Source organism: Silene latifolia, chromosome 8 (genome assembly GCF_048544455.1).
Source record: "Silene latifolia isolate original U9 population chromosome 8, ASM4854445v1, whole genome shotgun sequence".
In the NCBI taxonomy this organism is placed as follows: domain Eukaryota; kingdom Viridiplantae; phylum Streptophyta; class Magnoliopsida; order Caryophyllales; family Caryophyllaceae; genus Silene; species Silene latifolia.
In genome coordinates this window covers 59,973,891-59,989,823 of record NC_133533.1, presented here as the reverse complement: position 1 = coordinate 59,989,823, position 15,933 = coordinate 59,973,891, and the positions used below count along the sequence as shown (strand labels likewise).

The 15,933-nt window shown below is 33.4% G+C and overlaps 3 protein-coding genes across 3 annotated transcripts; all 3 read left to right on the top strand.

Moving 5' to 3' along the window:
• The first annotated feature begins 579 nt into the window (after positions 1-579).
• Positions 580-1,374, top strand: LOC141595252 (uncharacterized). The gene has a single exon (XM_074415217.1). It carries the CDS (start codon positions 580-582, stop codon positions 1,372-1,374), a length of 795 nt encoding a protein of 264 aa, XP_074271318.1.
• Positions 1,375-10,271: 8,897 nt separating this feature from the next.
• On the top strand, positions 10,272-10,898 carry LOC141595250 (putative mitochondrial protein AtMg00860). The gene has a single exon (XM_074415216.1). It carries the CDS (start codon positions 10,272-10,274, stop codon positions 10,896-10,898), a length of 627 nt encoding a protein of 208 aa, XP_074271317.1.
• A 141-nt stretch (positions 10,899-11,039) lies between these two features.
• LOC141595249 (uncharacterized) lies at positions 11,040-12,696 on the top strand. The gene is made up of 3 exons (XM_074415215.1): positions 11,040-11,386; positions 12,057-12,280; positions 12,461-12,696. The coding sequence occupies exons 1-3, from the start codon at positions 11,040-11,042 to the stop codon at positions 12,694-12,696; spliced, it is 807 nt and encodes a 268-aa protein (XP_074271316.1).
• The last annotated feature ends 3,237 nt before the right edge of the window (positions 12,697-15,933 follow it).

Here is a 15,933-nt window from a genome sequence, read left to right as displayed (position 1 = left end):
GTGAAAGAAAGGAAAAATGAGGAAGGATTTGATTGGACTCAATTTAAGAAACTTATGAGATCAAAGTTTTATCCTCCCTCACTTAGGAAAGAAAAAGAGGAAGAATTTAATAAGTTGAAACATGGGTCAATGTCAGTCATGTTATATGCCGCCAAGTTCATGGAGTTGTCCCGATTTGCCCCATATTTGGTGGCAACAGAAGAATGAAGAATGAATCGCTTTGAAAGAGGACTTGGTTGGAATCTTCGTGACAGGTTATATACGCATACTTGTTCAACCTATCAAGACATGTATGATAAGGCTACAAATGCAGAAAAAATAATAAATGAAAAAAATGTTGAACAAGTGGGGAATAAGAGAAAGTTCGAAAACGATCGAGTTAACGGGAGAAATTTTTACAAACAACCAAACATTGGGAAGATTCCTTATAATCAATTCCAAGATAGAAACCAGGTACCCCATTGTGCCAGATGCGGTCGCACAAATCACCCTACTTGTTAGTGTAGATTTTTAAACCTACGATGTTATGAATGTGGAAGCCCAAATCACGTAAGGAATAATTGTCCAAGACGGAGGACAATGGTGTCCAGAAATACTCCTACCTCTACACCTTCTACATTTATTCCAAAACTACAAGGACGCCAAACTCAAAAACAAGGCTCAACTCGAGAAAGGATGTATGTAATGAATTCCCAGGAGGTGGAATCTTCTGACGACGTGATTACGGGTAACCTTTTTCTAAAATCTACTCCCGTTAATGTCTTATTTGATACTGGAGCATCATATTCCTTTATATCTGAATTGTTAAGTAAAAAGTTAAAGTTAACACCTCACTATCAGGGTTTAAGACTTTCAATTGGATTACCAACGGGAGAGATAGTTAGGTGTTCTACCTTGTATAAAGATTGTGTTTTAACAATAGGGAAAAGATACTTCCTCACAGATCTTGTTAAATTTAACCTACAAGATTTTGATATTGTATTAGGAATGGATTGGCTTGCAAAGAATCACGTGATATTAAATTGTCACAAAAAGTCATTAACAATTATGAGGCCAAATGGAGAGAAAATGTTTTTCCGAAATGACAAACCTTATAAAGGAGTTAGAATAATATCCTTCTTAAAGGCACTAAAATTAATACGACAAGGTTGCAACGGTTACCTATGTGACATTTATAAACCTTCAAAACTTGAGCCAAATATAATCAGCATACCAGTGGTTAAAGAATTCTCAGATGTGTTCCCTGAAGAAATTTCGGGAATACCCCCAAACCGAGAAGTGGAGTTCACTATTGAATTGGTGCCTGGAAGTACACCGATTTCAAAAGCCCCTTATAGGATGGCTCGTGCAGAACCGAAAGAATTAAAGAAATAACTAGATGAGTTGTTGTTGGAATATGTGTCCTCCGACAATAATGCGATCACAACTGTTGATCATGATGATCACATGTTTAAATCTCATTTTAAGAATACATGTGGGATGTAATATTTTACTGTCAACTGGTCCACACATATCGGTAATGATTGTCTGACTAGAGTTTGACATTACTGTCGTGCAACGGTGGTGATCAGTTGATCCCCTTAGGTCATACCTATAGGGAAATACTCTTAATTGATTATTTAATTAATCGTATGCCGATACGAGTTAATTAAATTGCTTAAAATTGACGGGTGATATTGTGAGTGAAATTAACGTGTCTTATTGTAATTCGATTATATTAGATACGGTCTAAGTAATTGAATTGTTTTATTACTTAGATAAAATTATTGTTTACAAAACAATTGAAATTGAATGAATAATTTATTATAAATACAAGACGTTGTGATTTATAATTCAATAAACCATTTTGGTACAAGTAATTACGAATTACTAGTCGATTTTGTATATGACATATTTTTATTAGTATGTTGATTTTTAATGTGTTAAAAAAATGCATAAATGTGGGACATAAACAAGTAACATGTTACATGTGACATTGTGACAAAATTGACAAATTGACAAAGATAAAATGGAACCCATTTTATCTTATATATACCGAAATAATGGAGGGAGTATGAGGATTAATATTGTGTTTTTATTTTAAATAGGAACATGATTATTACTTCTAGGGACTAGCCTTGCATGCCTATCTTCTTGGGTAGAAAAACAAGCCCATGCATAGGGCACTCTTCCTCCTCCAACCGGTTTTGTATGAGGAAAAGGCAAGGGTTTTTCCTCTCTATTATTCATTCATTTTTACATAGAATTTCTAGTGTAAGAAATTACTATTATTCTCTCTACATCTTATGAAAATTGTAGAGAAATAAACTTCATAAATACTCCCTCTTGAACCGGTTTTCAAGAGCAAAATTATAATTTTTGTGTCAATTTTATAGTAAGACTTATATTATTTCTAGTACAAAATAATATTAGTTATTAAGAGATTTCTTTGGGTATATGCTTTGGGAGAGATTCTAAACTTGAATCTTGTTCATCCATTATTGGAAAGCTCAAGAACTAATAAGAAGGAGATCTTGTTGGTGCCCATAAAACCGAAATCATATAGTAAGGACAATGATTTCTTCTCTTATCTTATTTATGTTTGCATGCATAAGATCTAGATTTAATTTTATGACTAAATTAAATAACACATATATGAATATGTTGAATAATGAGATTAATTTTTTCTAACAGTTGTTAGAAAAGGGATATATAAAGCCCAGTGCCTCACCTTGGGGAGCACCCGTGCTATTTGTCAAAAATAAGGATGGAAGCTTGAGGTTGTGTATAGACTATAAAGAAATTAACAAAATCACTATAAAGAATAAGTATCCTATACCTCGTATAAATGACCTTTTTTATCAGTTACAAGGTTGTGTTGTTTTCTCGAAAATTGATCTTCGTTCCGGATATCACCAGTGGTTTTTGGATATGTTTTCACATATATTATCTACTAATGGCCTGTAAAATTTCATAATAAAATGAGTTGTTATGCTCGAAATATGGATTTTTCAAGTTAAAATCGCATTTAAATGGGAAAATAGGTTAATATGAGTTATATTTCGAATATGGTCATGGGAATTTAGTATGTTGTCACATGCAATTTTACAAGATGTGTATAAAATATTTGGCTATAATGAACTCTTTATGCATGATTTATGAATTTTTGATGAAAAATCACATAAATAGTGACTTTAATTAGTAAAAATTGCTAAAACATACTTCATGACTAAGGAAAAACGTCACATGTTGCATTTTATCATATATTTCTAGTTAATAAAAATAATTTTTCTCATATTTTTATGGTGATAATTATCAAAATCGATAAACCGCAACATTGTTTTTCTCGATAAATTTTCAAAATTTTTAACCTATGTTTTTGAGCATTATGAGTATCATGGTATTTTTCCAGAATTTTCATGAGTTTAAATTTCAAATTTTGAAATTATTTGAAATTTTTATGATTTAATTTGAAGTTTATGACATAATTTTGTATTTTTGGGTCCATTCATGAACAATATTAAGAAATCTAGGTTAATTATTGTCAAATGTTAGTGGAGACTAATTTTGAGTCCTAATATGGTTAGGGTAATTAACTTGTACATAAATATGACTTTATGTAATTATTGTGATTTTTAAAAAGTTAAATCACGCAAATCCGTAAAAACCGATTAATATACGATATTGGCTCCTTAAAGACGATTTAGCATAAAATTGGGCATGTTCATACATATTATAATGCTGCATTTTATTTATGATTGTCATATTTTAATTTTATGTAATTTTGGAATTATGTAATTTTACTTAGTATGGCCTTAATTTTAATTGATATTACCCAAAATGTATGGATATATCGATTCAGTTGTAATTTATTGTGATATCGTATCACCGTTTTGTAATTTAATAGATTTATTTTTTTAATTACAAATGTATAATAAGAAATTATGTAATTTATTATGTAATTTAATTATTCCGGAGTACCTTGAAGACGGTGCCACTCGAGAAGGCGATCCATTAAAGAAATTGTTGCCTTGAAATGCGTGCCAAGACCGAAGTTCAAGGGACTAAATGAGTTGGTTTCCGAATTTTTAATAGTTTATTAGATTTACTATTCTAGGAAGGTCATACTAGGATTTAGTTTATGCTTTGCATTTTATTTATATGTTGCATGCATCGCTAAATCGTCATAATTAAACATGCATTTTAAATCGAGTTTATCGACCGTGTCAATTACAATTATCGTAGTTCACCGCTTTGGTTCACTTGAAACGTGATAGATAATAAATTGACATGACCTCTCGCTAAAAATAAACAATTGAGACTTAGCCTTACCAAAAACTAGAAACCATGAAAACCTATTTCGTGAGGGAGTGCACTCGGCCACACCAGGGTACAAACCTTGTTACGTAGGAGAAGTGGGTGATAAATGTCTATCCACCGAATTCATGTTGATGAGGGATTTATCGGCTACACCGTGCCCAAGTTAATGTGTGTTTGGATCATGGAGACATTTATTCAAAATTTGGATTGAGCTCAACGGAAGTATTCGTGACCGTAGTTGCATGTGTTCCGGGCTAAAGATAAATGTTAATTTAATTTTATCGACCAAGAGTTCTAAAAGTAGAATCGATTAAAGAGTTAATCCACCGAGTTATATTAATAAGGGATTTATCTGCCACACCGTGCCCAAGTTAATATGAATTTGGATCTTAGAATCATTTATAATAGTTGGGTAGAGGTCACTATATAAATGCTCATATCTTGTTACTTTATTTACAAGTATTAATAAAACGATAAATGTTATGTTTTCCACTATTCCGTTATCATATTGTTCTATTTCTTTACCACAATTCATACACGATATCATTTCGTTTTTTGATTCAAATCTCCATTAAAACATCGTAACTAAAGAAAAATATGAATTTTCTTCTAAAACCTCGAATTATCCATTGCAAGGATCTCTTGTGAAGAGTATAGATAAAATTTATTCGTGATCAAAAGGGTTTTTGATTTTTGACTAACATATCTACTTACAATGAATTGTTTCTCATATGCTTAATTGAGTTAAGTACTTTGAAACGTTAAATTATTTCGGTAACTCGATTTCTTGGAAATCTAAATTAACTAAAATACCGCAACCACTTCAATGAAAGTTTTAAGACTAAACGAACGAATGAAGAGTAGTCTTCATGAATTTCAATTTTGCTTCTCTTAGCAAAGACTCATTGAAATGAGTGGGAGCATTTTCTTAAACTGTAAGAAAAGGGTGAGGTTTAAAGAAGTAAAATTAGAATGGAATTGATACAAGGTAATGTTAAAAGTAAAGTTATTAAGAATAACGATACTAAACCTATTAATCCCGACCGTTAAAGTTTATATCGTCTTAATTGTTGAACGCTAGAAAGGAAACTACCCCAAATGTTTATTTGATTGACATAAATTTTGCTAGTACTACTTCGTCAATATTAGAAACCGGTGATGGTTTTCATCATTGTATTTGATACATAGGATGATTAGAATATGACGACTAGCAACAATGATATCGAGAGATAGAGTCATTGTGTAATCAATCTAGTTTTGGGTTTATATTTATACCTTAATTATGACTATTAAGTGAATAAACTATAAATAAGAATATAAACTTGTTAAGATACAAAAGAGGTTTCACTTTTGTGACCCTATACACCATGATTAGATGTATGGCTAGCCCATTATCAAGGTGAATATATTCTAAACCAAACTAGAATGATACATCATGTAGATGATGCAAGACTCAAATTGGTATCCCAACATTAAACCTTAAATTCTGGAATGATGTACGCAAAGAGTTATCGAGTACTCTTGAAACCATTAGGTTGTTAATCTTATGGTATATGCGTATCTTGTATTCAAAGCAAGATGTCTCGTGCCTTTTGGTTGAAAAGGAGATCGAGATTGTAAATCATTGATCCAAAATAGGTTGATCATTTTCTTTTACCAATGATTTAAGTTGACGCTAATGTGTTCACTTAATAAGGTAAATAGAGAAATCTTTGAAGAAGTTCAAAGAGTTCAAAGAATCACGATTTAGTCGTGATGGGATTATCAAAGTGAAGACTTTGATATAAGCCAAATGAAATGTGATATAGTATCACAAATTAATCTCTCTAAGCACGCATCATTGGATAATGTGTGGTTGGATAAGAAATCCCACGCTATTCGATATGGTTTGAACTTTAATCAAGTTACTTTGAGTTACTTGATCCTTTTGGGGATTTTATGATTTTGTCTAAATTATTTTTCCACTAAATCTAAAACGAATCATATGAGATATGAAATGGTAGGGTACCATATTTGTAAGCTTACATAAGAAACAAATGCTCATTTTTCCCTTACAATTATCATGAATACAACGGGTTTGTGGCTCGTGAAGCTGTCTTCCTAAAATACAAGTTTATTTCTAGAAGAAAGAGTGGGTAAAAATATTCAAGAGCCACAAATTGTATTGTGTCAAAGAATGTTATGTCGCAAGAAACTGGTCTTTCTTGGCTACATAAGACGTTTTGTGTAAAACATTGTTTCTTTAAAACCTAGGAGGTTAAAGTCATCACTTATTGAAGACGATGAATTAGTATTACTTTTAGAAAGTAAATAGCTTGTAACTTACAAAGAAATTGTTTGATTCAAGTTGATTACTTCTGGAAAGTAATGAACATATGACTTACATGAGAGTGTTTAAGTCACAACTCAATACAAGGCTTAGAGCCATGAAAATTCGAAATAAATTCCAAGTGAATTGTTAGATATCAAAGCTTGTTTGGTTGCAAAGGGATTGTGTTTAATTATAATGATATACATATAGCAAGTGAATCTAAAACCCACTTCTTCAATTAGAAGGAATGTATTCAATACATGTCTTGAGTTTTGTAGATTCTTGAAATCCTAAGATAATATGAAACTTAAGAGAGGGTCTTAAGTAGGACATCAATGAGTTGGAATCAATGTTTTGATCATGTTATAAAACTTTTCTCGATAAGTCGAGAAGTTGTGTTTATACATGGAGTTTAGTGGGAGTTACGGAAATTTTAATTAGTCTTATATGTGGATGACATATTGATCATTGCGAATGATTTAAGACTTTGGAGAAATACAGTACATCTTTAATATCCGGATTTATGGAGATAAATCTACATGATATTAATGTCAAATAAGAAGTCTTATGTTGATAAGATTCATGATTAGTTCAATCGAATTGAACATATTTGATTGATTCCATTTGCTTCCGCTGCCGGATCAATTAAATGAGTAATGATGTACAACACTTCATATACTTTGAGTATGATGAATTGTTTCAAAATCGAATTTAAGTAATAGTTACCAAGTAAGCCATAAAGATTACCCTTAAGTGCTTGCAGAAGCATTAAGGATGTAATGCAAAGTGTTTTTGATGCAATTTTGTGTAAGGGTGTTGCACAAATGACAATTGACAATTGAGATTGCGCATGGTTTCCGACAAAACCATAATCAAAACACATTAGGATGGTTAAGGTACCATTGTGACTATGTTATTTAAGAAATAGATTTTCTAGCATCGTTCTAGGCAATAAAGAACAATGAGAAATATTTACAACGGAAATTGAGTACACTTGCAATCATGGGATGTGCAAGAGGGATGAGTCCCGCACACTGTGAAAACAGTGGGAGCTATTCTGTGACTGGAGAGCTTATGTCTAGATTGGATCTAGACACGTACTCAGAAAGTTTTGTAATGCAAATGTATACATTACAAAGGAAAACGAGTATGTAGTAAGGTTGAGTTAGGTACAAGAAGTTGATAAAACCTACTAACCAAAGCCTTCTTATAGGCTTAAACATGATGAGTCATGTCATATGTCATTTCAATTAGATTGAGATGAACAACTACATACATGATCAAAATGGATTATAAAATATGAAGTAGTAATCAGGTATTGACTATTCATATGTGATAATCACATTTGTCGTTCGAGTTTTTAAATCAGAAAACTCCTTTTATACCTTGTTACATCCAAACGGGTTGTAGAGACAACATTGAACCCCATTAAAGTGAACCCGGATTAACATTATATTCGCTCATAGTCACTTGTATGAGGTGACGTCTCGAAGTGACTAGAGTGTGATGCGATTGATGGCAAGTTCAATTGCCATAGAGTCATGTGAGATGACTAGTCGATCACATAGGCAGACTGTTGGGAACACTTTGTCGGGCCTTATGACCGCTTATAGAGTTCTGGCAAATTTATATAGCCTGGTCGTGCCGAGAGCTACTATAGTATTCTAATGAGTCGATTCTTTTGACTAAAGACTGTTCGCCTAAGATGGCATAGTTTCAGATTGACTTTGATTTATGTTACTACGACCTTCGTAAATGGGGTCAAATGGGCATATTTTGGGTTATGATGGTTGTGGCTAGTTGAAGGGAATAAGTGCGATAGGAATTGTCCACCTCTTGTCAAGTTAAAACCATATCTCAGGGCCACTCGAGGAGTAATGAACTGGAAATGCATGGCCCGCTCGGAAGGTATCTATGGTAGATGATTCCGGTCAATCAGTTATTCTCCAGATCGAAGAAACCACTCTCGATATGATAACTTGCAAGTACGACCTGAAAGACACTTTGCATTGAGTGGGAGATAGTAATAGGACAAGAGAATTGGTGACGCACACTTGTCGAGGACAAGTGGGAGATTGTTGGAATATGTGTCCTCCGATAATAATGCGATCACAACTGTTAATCATGATGATCACATGTTTAAATCTCATTTTATGAATACATGTGGGATGTAATATTTTACAGTTAACTGGTCCACACATATCGGGAATGATTGGCTGACTAGAGTTTGACATTATCGCCGTGCGACGGTGGTGATTCGATTGATCCCCTTAAGTCATACCTATAGGGAAATACTCTTAATTGATTATTTAATTAATCGTATGCCGATACGAGTTAATTAAATTGCTTAAAATTGATGGGTGATATTGTGAGTGAAATTAACGTGTCTTATTGTAATTCGATTATATTAGATACGGTCTAAGTAATTGAATTGTTTTATTACTTAGATAAAATTATTGTTTACGAAACAATTGAAATTGAATGAATAATTTATTATAAATACAAGACGTTGTGATTTATAATTCAATAAACCATTTTGGTACAAGTAATTATGAATTACTAGTCGATTTTGTATATGACATATTTTTATTAGTATGTTGATTTTTAATGTGTTAAAAAAATGCATAAATGTGGGACATAAACATGTAACATGTTACATGTGACATTGTGACAAAATTGACAAATTGACAAAGATAAAATGGAACCCATTTTACCTTATATATACCGAAATAATGGAGGGAGTATGAGGATTAATATTGTGTTTTTATTTTAGATAGGAACATGATTATTACCTCTAGGGACTAGCCTTGCATGCCTATCTTCTTGGGTAGAAAAACAAGCCCATGCATAGGGCACTCTTCTCCTTCCAACCGGTTTTGTATGAGGAAAAGGCAAGGGTTTTTCCTCTCTATTATTCATTCATTTTTACATAGAATTTCTAGTGTAAGAAATTACTATTATTCTCTATACATCTTATGAAAATTCTCGAGAAATAAACTTCGCAAATACTCCCTCTTGAACCGGTTTTCAAGAGCAAAATTATAATTTTTGTGTCAATTTTATAGTAAGACTTATATTATTTCTAGTACAAAATAATATTAGTTATTAAGAGATTTCTTTGGGTATATGCTTTTGGGAGAGATTCTAAACTTGAATCTTGTTCATCCATTATTGGAAAGCTCAAGAACTAACAAGAAGGAGATCTTGTTGGTGCCCATAAAACCGAAATCATATAGTAAGGACAATGATTTCTTCTCTTATCTTATTTATGTTTGCATGCATAAGATCTAGATTTAATTTTATGACTAAATTAAATAACACATATATGAATATGTTGAATAATTAGATTAATTATTTCTAACAGTTGTTAGAAAAGGGATATATAAAGCCCAGTGCCTCACCTTGGGGAGCACCCGTGCTATTTGTCAAAAAGAAGGATGGAAGCTTGAGGTTCTGTATAGACTATAAAGAACTTAACAAAATCACTATAAAGAATAAGTATCCTATACCTCGTATAAATGACCTTTTTTATCAGTTACAAGGTTGTGTTGTTTTCTCGAAAATTGATCTTCGTTCCGGATATCACCAAATGAGAATCAAAACCGAAGATACTCCTAAAACATCTTTTAGAACAATATATGGACATTATGAGTTTATGGTAATGCCTTTTGGACTCACTAATGCTCCTGCAGTTTTCATGGACCTTATGAACAGAGTATTCAAATCCTACTTGGACAAATTTGTTATTATTTTTATTGACGATATCCTTGTATACTCTAAGAATGAGGAAGATCATGCTCAACACTTACGAACAGTTTTGGAAACTTTAAGAGAAAATCAATTATTCGCTACATTTAAGAAATGTGCATTTTGGTTAAAGGAAATAAATTTTTTAGGCCATGTTGTCTCAAGTAAAGGAATACAGGTAGACCCTGAAAAGATTGAGACCATTATGAGTTGGCCTGTGCTTAAAAATGTGGCTGAAGTACGTAGCTTTTTGGGTGTAGCTGGGTACTATCGACGTTTTGTAAAAGATTTTTCAAAACTGGTCCAACCACTCACGAATCTTGTGAGAAAAGGTACAAAGTTTGAGTGGAGTGAAAAATGTGATAGGGCATTTTCTGAATTAAAGGGTAAACTTACTTCTGCCCCTGTTCTTACTATCCCAAATGGCACAGATGACTTAGAAGTATATAGTGATGCCTCGAAACAAAGATTAGAATGTGTGTTAATGCAAAGTGGAAAAGTAATTGCTTATGCATCAAGACAATTAAAAACCCATGAATAGAATTATCCCACTCATGATTTAGAACTTGCTGCAATAGTTTTTGCTTTAAAAATTTGGAGACATTATCTGTATGGAGTCCCGTGTCGTATGTATACGGATCATAAAAACTTAAAGTACCTCTTTACCCAAAAAGAGATCAATATGAGGCAACGCAGGTGGCTTGAATTTCTCAAAGATTATGACTTAGATATTCAATATCACCCGGGCAAAGCTAATGTTGTAGCAGACGCACTTAGCCGAAAGCCTTTTCCGACACTTAATGTGCTTACAGTTAAACAACCTTGTATTCAAGATGATATGGAAAGGTTGGACACACAAATGGTTGTGGGTGATCTAACAGGTTATATGGCAAATCTAGAAATACGGCCAACCTTGAGTGACGAGATAAAAGAAACCCAAAGAACCGATCCTCAACTAGAGAAAATCCAAAACGATGTACAAAAAGGAAAGGCATATGGTTTCATAATCCAAGAAGATGGGTCACTTTGGTTTCAAAACCGCTTATGTGTACCAAATTCATAAACCCTTAAAAAGAAAATATTGGATGAAGCACATATCTCCCGATATTCGATACATCTCGGAGGAAATAAGATATACAGAGATGTTCGACATATGTTCTAGTGGAGTAATATGAAACAAGAGATAGCCGAATTTGTCACGAAATGTTTAACATGTCAACTAGTAAAGATCGAACATCAGCGGCCGGGCGGACTTTTACAACCCTTAGATATTCCTATATGGAAATGGGAATCAATTACAATGGACTTCGTAACAGGACTGCCTACAACGTCACAAGGAATGAATGAAATATGAGTAATAGTGGATAGATTAACCAAATGTGCTCACTTTTTAGCCACTAAGACCTCATGGAATTCAGAGCAGTTAGCTACGAAATACATAAAGAAATAGAAAGATTACATTGAGTTCCTAAAACAATTATATCCGATAGGGATACAAATTTCCTTGCTAAGTTTTGGAAAAGTTTCCAAACAGCATTAGGAACTTAACATAACTATAGTACTGCTTTTCACCCGCAGACAGATGGTCAAAGTGAAACCACAATACAAACTTTAGAAGACTTGTTAAGAGCATGTATTTTGGAATTTCAAGGCTCATGGGAAAACACTTACCCTTAATAGAATTTTCTTATAATAATAGTTACCATGCTAGTATTGGTATGGCTCCCTATGAAGCTTTATATGGACAAAAGTGCAGAACACCCTTGTGTTGGAATGACATAGAGGAAACCAGGATCATTGGACCTGATCTGATTCAAGAAACTACGGATAAAATAAGAATTATAAGAGAGAAAATGAGAACTGCTCAAAGTCGTCAAAAGAATTATGCCGACTTAAAAAGACGACCCGTAGAATTTCAGGAAGGTGATTCATTATTTTTAAAAGTTTCTCCTATAAAAGGAAGGGTACGATTTGGAAAGAAGAGAAAGTTAAGCCCAAGGTATATAGGGCCATTTGAAATAATAAAACGAGTGGGAGATGTGGCATATCGATTACTTCTTCCGATAGAACTATCAAAAATTCATGACGTTTTCCACATCTCAGTGGTAAAGAAATATATCTCTGATCCTAGTCATGTGATTACCATACCACCGTTACAAGTTAGGGAAGATCTTAGTTACGAGGAACTACCAATTCAAATTTTGGATTACAAAGAGAAAGTCCTCCGTAACAAGACCATTGCATTGGTGAAAGTTCTTTGGTCCCGTCATGATGAAACAGAAGCAACATGGGAAGTAGAACAGGAGATGAAAGATAAATACCCTCATCTGTTCCAATAAATAAGGTAATTCAGATATGGGAAGTTATTAGAAGTTTCGGGACGAAACTTATTATTAGGAAGGTAGAATGTAACATTTCCAAAAAAAAAAAAATAATAATAATAATAATAAAATAATACTCCCTCCAATTTGCTATTTTCTTCCCCTTTGATGGGGGCACAAGGATTAAGGGTGGAGTATATATTATTTTATTAATTAATCTTGATGACTAATTTATTCAATTATATTTTTTTATATGGGCCGCTAATACGGATATATAGTTAATATCTGAAAGACTTTTTTACGACAAATAAATCAGGATTGCCTAAAATAGCCACGTCCCTAGTGATTTGCTACGTAGCATGCCATGTTGGTTGTAGTGCTACGCATAATTCTTTTGTCAATTCCTTAGCCAAGTAGAAAAAGTGACTAGGACCACCTATTAGTAGCTTTTACTTGGTGACTAAGTTTTCTTTTGCCTATATATAGGAAGATGGACGTGAGTTTTTTTTAACAAATACACAAGAACGAGTCTCACTCTTATCTTACCTCATACTCACAATAAAGTGAGAAAGGTGGAAAATATTTTATAATATTTTGTAAATACAACTTACTCCATATATAAGAATAAAGTATGATTTCGGGACCTTTTGTCGATATAAGTAATTGTTTACATTTGGAATAAGATAGCAGAAATAACATGTTATATTAGTTTTATTGTTAATTTCATCTTATGATTGTTATACTTCCCACATGTTATATTATTTACCGTCTTATAAAGTTATAAGGGTACTGTCATTATAATGCATCATTGGCCAATTGTAGCATTCGGGATACGATTATTGGATAGAGACGACATTATTTTTGTCCTGTGTACATAGAAGGAGAGGAGGGGGGAGTATGACCCCATATGAACGTTAATTATGTTATCCGACAAAGGCCGAGATGGGTCTCAGACCCGGATTTCTTATACTATGTACACAAAGATTGACTTAGGCTGGAGGAGTCTTGACTTCGTAATAAGTCTCTTTTCAGTAATGGTAGGCCGATATGATTATGATATATATAAGAAGTAATAAATTTATGTCATTTTTTTTACGTTTAAAGTATTCTCTCCGTTCCATATATGTATTCTTGAGAGACCCATATGAGAAAAATAAAAATAAAAATAAATAAAATAATGGAAAGTAAGGCCATTGTAGGGAACCAGAGTCATACTCAGCCTGTGGTTGGCCGATCCGTTACTTTCATATTTCTTTTCAGGTTGTTGTGCTAAAGAAATGCGGGAATAAGAATTTGGGAAGGAACTGATGCTGTATTAAAAATAATGTGTAATAAGATAGACTTGTATAGTATAATCCTCCAAGTGTTAAGTTAATAATTAAGATTATAGCTTTGTATTTCCTGTAGAGGAAATACGACGGTAGCGCATTGGTCAACTTTTCTGTTTTCTTTTATTTCTGTAAACGTAGTTAATAAATAAAAAGGTTACTTTTGTACTCCTTGTTTTATCTTAAAATGTCAGGGCGTTACATATACAAAGACGGTAAAATGGGATGACGTATGAGCTAACTCGGGTGAGTCACCGAAAGCCGGTGGACTCCGGAACCTTCTCTTTTTGTTGTAGGGATTTCTTCGTTCTCATTCAAATTGAAATTTCCAACCATAAGCAACCACTCTACCGAGTGCGAGTCCGCACCGACCGAGTAACCTCTCACTCGACCAAGTGGGCTTCGACACTCGACCGAGTGGACCATTTTCCAGAAGATGGGAACATCCTGGAAAATAGGGCACTCGACCGAATGAACTCGGCCACTCGACCGAGTGGAGCTGGGATGGGATTTACACGGGTTTGATTCCCTTTTCTTCATTCCTTCTCTTCTTCATATCTCATTTTCACCTCATTCAAACAACACCAAAATCTCTCTAAAATTAATTCCAAAACTCCATTTTGGTGATTTGCTACTTGGGCTAAGTTTTCCACTCAAAATTTCCGTCTCAAATCTCTCATAATTAGCAATTTAAGTAGACCATTCTTCTTCTTATTCCTTCATCTTGAATTTGTTAGATCCACACTAATGTGCTTGGGGTTGTCAATTAATTTCATGCTTTTGCTTAATTCATAGTAACAAACAGCTTTCTACATTATTTTTGCTACAAAAAAATCAAATTTTTTATGTCAAAATTTCAGTCATCATTAAGGAAAACGAGATTTTGATAATGAACTTATATGTGGATTTTGATGTTTGTGGCTGTGTCTAATTGGACAACAAAGGCTTAACCTTTGTTGTTATGGATGGTTTTTGTTTAGATATGTGAAAATTTTGCCTTAAAATTTCGTCTTAAATTTTCTAATTTTAAACGAGTCATGCCCAAATTTTTAATTTCCTTGAGTAAAAGTTGGTTTAATTGCCTTATAAGACTACCATTCTAATTGGTAATACGGTATGTGGTCTTAAAAATGAAATTTTTCCATCCTGAAAATTGGGTGAAACTCTTGAAAACTTCCTAAGTATCCATTAACAACTTTGATTTTGTCTTGAAAATGGTTTGAGAAGTGTTGACAAACTAAGAATTTGATGGTTATTACTACATTATGAGATAAATCAAGAAAGTTCCATCTTGAAAATATAAATTTATTTCTCAAAACTTTAACACTCACTATGTCAAAAACTTCATTTTGATGCTCATTACATGGTCAATTATTAAGTTTGGGAATTAGGAGAGAATTTCATCCACTTTCAAAGTTAGTCACAAGTCTCATCCTCCCTTCCATGTCTTGTGTGTGAGATTTCTCTTATAGCATGTCAAGGAACACGAGGAGCAACCGTGGGAGAAACAATCATCAACCCGAACCGGAGGCACCACCCGTCATTACCCATTCATGATACTCGGGGTTAGAATTTGAGAATGAACCCCATAGGAATACTTTCATAGCCCTCACCGAAAGACATATGAATGGAGGGATTGTATAACTTAGCGAAATAAGTTATCGCACCCTTACCTTAGAATTTTTGAGCTTCTTCCTCTACAATCCAAAAGACCACATCGTGAGCATTGAACTTGAGAACATCTTCTTTCACCTATCTAGTGATGTCTTTACGGAGCGACTAGATGTAGGAAAAAGGACCACCCTTACTCTTGACAAGGTGAGGAAGGAAATGAAGACCACAAAATACATCAACCATTACACGGGTAACCGCAACACCGACGTTAGTGCCATGAAAATAAATGATGTGGAACACCCCGTTTTGAAAA